The 6,426-nt window shown below is 48.0% G+C and overlaps 2 protein-coding genes across 2 annotated transcripts in view; one reads left to right on the top strand and one right to left on the bottom strand.

The window, feature by feature from the left end:
* The window catches only part of TP73 (tumor protein p73), a 201,279-nt gene that overhangs the window by 186,802 nt on the left and 8,051 nt on the right, over window positions 1–6,426 (bottom strand). The gene's annotated exons all lie outside the window — the stretch shown is intronic.
* The window catches only part of WRAP73 (WD repeat containing, antisense to TP73), a 60,005-nt gene continuing 59,597 nt past the window's right edge, over window positions 6,019–6,426 (top strand). Inside the window, exon 1 of the mRNA XM_040326468.1 lies at window positions 6,019–6,162. Within this exon, the coding sequence (XP_040182402.1) occupies window positions 6,094–6,162 (69 nt within the window). The 5' untranslated portion in view covers window positions 6,019–6,093. The remainder of the gene's footprint in view (window positions 6,163–6,426) is intronic.

The following is a 6,426-nucleotide window of genomic DNA, read 5'->3' as shown; positions in this document are numbered from 1 at the left end:
ACGTAACCATGGCGCATGCGCACATCGTAGGAGGTATCTCTCGATGGGAGATACCATTTCACAGCCACAATTTAAACCTATACAAACACCTGGGAAACCAGACCATCGGCACACTGTAAAGCTGCCCCGCATAGGCGTGCGCACAGGGTGTGCCAGGTGTGCCTGGGCACACCCTAATCACCTTGTGCAGTGCAGATTTCCCCTACTGCCCTGGCTCATTCCTCTTCTCTCCCAAAGGCTGCTGCAGCTGCTGGCACACATGGGAAGTTTTAAAAGGAGTGGGGGAAGGGGCTGGTAAATATATAATTTACCAGCCCCTTACCTTTGTGAATGAGCACAGTAAGTGACTGGTAGTGTGTGTTTGAGCTTTGGAGTGTACACCCTAATGCAATAGGCTGCGCACATCTATGCTGCCCCGCAACAGCGAAGCACAATGTGAAAACTACGGTCTCCCCCCGCTGTTTGTATAGGTTTCAATTGTGGCCGTGAAATAGTATCTCCCATCAAGAGATACCTCCTACGATGTGCGCTTGCGCCCTTTTCACGTCACTGCAGCTAATCGGCAACTCAGCTGGAGTGCGGCTCCGTCCTGCGCATGCGCAGGCACTATACAATGAGGGGCACTTCTCGACAGAACACCGGCAATGGCATCGTCCTAATCGGTGTGATGCTGCATTTGCGGCGCTGCACCGATTCTGAAAAGTAGTTTCTGTACTACTTTTTGCGATTTTGGGGTGCGATTTCCATTGACATCTGTGCAGAAACCCGCACAGAAGTCCCTGAAATCGCCGCCGAAATCGGGACTGATATGACGGAGTGAAATTGTGCAAGTTCAGCTCAACTCGCACGGCCAGGGCCGATCCTAGGCAGGGTGCACGGGGTGCTCCGCACCCATGCGCCGCAGAGGTGGGGGCGTCAAAGCTCCAAAGTGCTCCCCTCCCTCCTCATTGTCTGTGTCCAGAGGTGGAGCGCATGTAGCGGGTGCTGCGGTTCCCCATCCCGCTTGCTCTCTCGGCTGACAACTGAAAAAAGCGCATACCTCCCGCTGTCCCCAGGATCCGGGCTGGGTACCACAGCGGAGCCTAGTATCGGAACACGTTCCGGTTCTAGGCTCCACTTATTAATTTTGTCCGGTGTGTGTGGAGCAGGCTCCTGTCTGCCCCGCTCCCTCTGCCTGTGTCGTCTCTTCTCTCATAGGCGGTGTGATCAGAGGCTTCTGGGTTGGCCGGAGCTGCTGCCAATCATCACGTGCACTCCCAGAAATGCTCTCCGAGTGCCACCCTCCTTGTAACCAAAGATGCCACGTATGCCCCGCCCCCTGTAATGTGCTTCTGCTCCCAGTGCGCCCGAGCTACAGGGATCTATTGAACAAGTACTGATCTATGGGGACACCTGATGTGGGGGGCTCTGATGGGGGACACCTGCTGGGGGGGGCTCTGATGGGGGACACCTGCTGGGGAGCTCTAATGGGGGACACCTGCTGTGGGGGGCTCTGATGGTGGACACCTGCTGGGGGGGGGCTCTGATGGGGGACATCTGCTGGGGGGGCTCTGATGGGGGACACCTGCTGTGGGGGGCTGTGATGGGGGACACCTGCTGGGGGGGGCTCTGATGGGGGACACCTGCTGTGGGGGGCTCTGATGGTGGACACCTGCTGGGGGGGCTCTGATGGGGGACACCTGCTGGGGGGGGCTCTGATGGGGGACACCTGCTGGGGGGGGGCTCTGATGGGGGGGAAAAAAAGTGCATGTCTCAGTTGCACCTCCGTGGTGTGAATAGAACCTTAAAAGCATTTTAGTGCTTTTAATATCACACATCCGGAAAGCAGGTGCAAAAAGGCGCATCACATTCCACAGTGTGAGTCACAGCCCATTCATTTGGATGGACTTTTTGAAAATGCAGGCACTGCGTTCTGCTTGCGATAATTGAGAAGCTCCTATGCTAGTCTTGCATACCAAGTTCCAGCAACCTGACCTAACTCCGGCACAACATTGGATAGGTTTTCAGGAGAATTGGCCATGCATGCTATTGGCCAGATTCATAGCAGCGTTTCCCCAGGCAGGGCCGCCATCAGGGGGGTACAGGCAGTACACCTGTAAGGGGCCCGGATGGCAACACCCTTTTTTTTTGTAAGGGGCCCGGAGGTCCCCAGGCCCCCCGGATGGCAGTCCCCCTTTTTTTATTTCTTTTTTATAAAAAAATATATATATTTATATATATATATATATATATATATATATATATATATATATATATATATATATATATACTGTATATATATATTTTTTTTTTATTAAAGGGCCCGGAGGTCCCCAAGGCCCCAGATGACAACCCCCCTTTTTCTTAATAAAAAAAATATTTTATTTATAAAAAAAATATTTTATTTAAAAAATAAATGTTTTAATATATAATTAAAAAGCCCAGAGGTAAATATTTTTTTATATATATTTTTTATTTATTTTTATTAAAGGGCCCAGAGGTCCCCGGATGACAACCCCCCTTTTTTTAAAAAATATTTTTTATTTAAATATATATATATACAGAGCTTTTTTTCTTAGAAAATAGGTGCAGGAACTCAACCATGACCCCGTTCAGATTTCACAAACAGTAGAAGGGTCTTAAAGGGGCATTAAATACCAGGACTGCATTACATACAGAATGCAGAGTTCAGGGGGGGTAACACACAGAGTGCAGAGCTGTCACTTGTAAACACAGAAACCAGACTTCTGTGTTTACAAGTTATTGTGGTGAGCAGGCACCAAAGGGTTTGAGCCAGAGGTGGTGGAACTGAGTTCCCCCAGAAAAAAAGCCCTGTATATATATTTTTTTTTATTAAAGGGCCCAGGGGTCCCCAGGGCAATCCCCCCCTTTTTTTTAATATATATGTATTTCTTTATTTCTTTTTTTTCGTAAAGGCCCCCCCCCCGCTTCTCGGGGCCTCATGGGGCCCATGCCTGAAGCTGTGTAAGGGGCCCCATAATTCCTGATGGCGGCCCTGTGCCCAGCATACTTTGAGCCTGGTACACACGATCGAATTTTCCGCAGACAAAGCGTAGAACTTTTTCAGCTCTTTAGCGCCACCCTGTGGCACCTTCTGCTAATGCTGTGTTATGGTGAGCATTGCTTCCAAAGATGCGTGTTTGTACTTTGGGGTTTTGTCCGACGGATAATCCGACAACACACAATTGTTGGCGGACAATTTTTAAAGCATGCTATCCAACATTTGTCCGCGGAAAATCCGACAACAATTGTCCGTACAAACGGTCGGATTTTCCACCAACAGCCCTTTAATCACACAATTCCTGCCGGAAAATCCGATCGTGTGTCTGAGGCAATCCGACTGTTGGTTTGCTCCCTCGGGCAATTGTTGTCAGATTTTCCGCAGAAAAGCAATGCTCACCAAACACGACATTTGCAGAAGTTGCCCAAAGGGTGGCGCTAAAAAGCTGAAAAAAACACATAATGTCGTGTTTGTTGAGCGACAATTCTTTGCGACTTGTATGCAATACAAGTTCACCGCCAACGCCCTTCGGCCAAACGATGTCCCCCTGTGAGGAGATGCCACTGATCGGCTCTCCTCGCCACAAACTCTGTCAGTGTGAGGATCGGAGAGCTGATTACCGGCATCTCCGTGTTTACATGTGACCGCCGGCTGTGATTGGACACAGCCGATCACAGAGATCAGGGTCGCGCCATGTCCTAGCAACGCGGCACGGCCGCGATCATCGCGCTGCATGCCCCCCCCCGCGGGTGTGCGAGAGTGGCCGTTCTGGGACGCCGTCATATGACGAGAGCCGCACTGCCCCGCTGTCATTTGGATGGACTTCACTGGCAGGATCAACAGGTATTTGTGGACTGACCTTGTTCCTCCCTCTCTGTGACCCTAGAAACAGGAAGCGGCAAGTAGATTGTCACTTCCGGGTTCTGCCTCTTTGATCACCCGGCCGTTATCGGCCAGAAAAGCAGCCGATCAGACCGATCTGTGTCTGATAGAATAGAAGAAAAATATTTATTTTACATTTTTTGGGTCATACATTTTTTAGAAATGTAATTTTATTTCTGTGTTTGACCATTATTTAATGTTTTTTTTTTTTTTCAATACAAATTTGCAAAATCAAAACATAAATAAACTATGGGCCAGATTCACAGAGTTCTGCGGCGGCGTAACGTATCGTCTTTACGTTGCACCGCCGCAAGTTTTCAGCGCAAGTGCCTGATTCACCAAGCACTTGCATGTAAACTTACGGCGTTGTAACGTAAAGCCGTCCGGTGCAAGCCCGCCTAATTCAAATGGGGCGTGTACCATATAAATTAGGCGCTTTCCCGCGCCGAACGTTCAGCGCATGCTCCGTTAGGAAATTTCCCGCCGTGCTTTGCGCAAAATTACGACGTGTTTTTTGAACGGCGACGTGCGTTACGTCGTTTCGTATTCCCGGACGTCTTACGCAAAAAATAAGTACATTTAAAATTCGACGCGGGAACGACGGCCATACGACGGTAATTTTACACCACCTAAAGAGGACTCGTAACTTTGCGACGGGAAAAGCCGAATAGCGACGACGTAAGCGAATGCGACGAACGCGCGTACCTTCGTGGATCGCCGTAAACATCTAATTTGCATACCCGACGCAGGAAAACGACGCGAACTCCACCCAGCGGGCGCCGGAGAATTACACCTACGATCCGAAGGCGTACAAAGCCGTACGCCTGTCGGATCGAAGCCTAAAGCCGTCGTAACTTGGTTTGAGGATTCAAAACAACGCTACGACGCGGCAAATTTGAAAATACGCCGGCGTATCTGTAGATACGCCGGCGTATTTCAACTGTGAATCTGGCCCTATGTTCCTTTTTTAGCCCTCAGTTAACCCGAATCAATCCTAATTATCTCCTTTATTATTATTATTTTTTTTAATCTCTATTATTTTACCAGTAATTAATGTTTTTGTTTTTATGAAATAATTCACAAAATTAAAAAAAATGTTCCAATTAATCCTTTAGTCAGACTTCATTTAAAAAATAAATAATGTTTTTGTTTTTATGAAATAATTCACCAAATTAAAAAAAATACATAAAAAAAGTTCCAATTAATCCTTTAGTTAGTTCTCCTTTAGCTATTATGTTTCTTTCTCTCTTTTTAATTTTTTTTTTTAAATGCGCAAAAAAATTACAAATAGATAAAATGTGCTCCTATTTAACCTTTTAGTTATCTTTTATTATTTTCTTCCTCCTATCAGCAATCATTATTATTATTTTTATTATTTATTTTATTATTTATCTATTTATTTATTTATTTATTTTTTGTGTTGCATTAAAAAAAAATTGCACAAATAAATGCAACCAAAGTTTAGTTTTTAAAATTTGAAATAATTTTGTCACACTTTTTAGTATAAATTACATTTTATAGAAATGGAATTATAAAATACAATGTATGTTTATTATTATTTTTTTATTACTGTTTTAAACTCTATTCAGAAAATGTATTTTTTTTTTATAAATTTCATAGAAATTGTATTATTATTATTATTTTTTATGTCTTGGGCAGAATGTGGAAGTATTAGACCCCCCCCTTCTGTCAGTATTGGACTCTTCCCTCTGTCAGTATTGGACTCCCCCGCCTGTCAGTATTGGACTCTCCCGGTCAGTATTGGACCCCGCCCCCCTGAAGCGGTTTCCATGGTGACAGAAATCACGTTCTCTCACATACACGGTGAGGTCTCGGGGGCTCCATGTCTGGGGGGAGGAGACACAGTCCACCCGGGAACCAGCCCGGGATACAGTCCTCCGTCTCCCGCCTCCCTTACCGCCTCTCTCCTCTCCCGCCGCCTCAGGCCGCCAATCCCGCCTCTGCTCCGCCCCCACCACCTGCTCGCCACACGCCGTAACCACGCCCTCTCCTCTGCGGCCGCCTTCTTTGCCCGTCCGTCATTCCATAGGTCACGCCCCTCTCGCTTCTCTGCGCTAGAGCTGATTAGCATACGACCCGCCCACGTCGCCAGCGTCCTTCCGTAATTCCCTTGACGTGTACGTGCCCCGCCCCCCCCCCTCCGCTCAGGTCGGTAATGGATTCAGCTGGATGAGGTGGAGAGGAGAGACATGAACTTCTCTGAGGTGTTCAAACTGTCCAATCAGCTGTGCCGGTTCTCCCCCAACGGGAAGTATCTGGTGAGTGTGCGGGGAGGGGATTGGTTGGGTTTGGGGGTGAGGTTCAGGTGTTGTGAGGGGGGACAGGAGCCCTATTGGACATGACTGTCACCCTCCAGAGTGGGGGGGGGGGGTGACCTCCTGTGCTGTCCCCCGGCCCCGGAGTGTACACAGCACAGTCACCTGTAGATGGGGGAATGTATGCGAGTGCGGGGGAGGGTGTCACCTCCGGGGGGCGCTTTGCCCACATTCACACGTCTGGGATGTGGTGATGTGCGATATTCA

The sequence above is a fragment of the Rana temporaria genome, chromosome 10 (assembly GCF_905171775.1).
Source record: "Rana temporaria chromosome 10, aRanTem1.1, whole genome shotgun sequence".
NCBI classification, from domain to species: Eukaryota; Metazoa; Chordata; class Amphibia; order Anura; family Ranidae; genus Rana; species Rana temporaria.
Note: the sequence above shows the minus strand (reverse complement) of the source record. Positions and strands in the feature narration are given on the sequence as shown.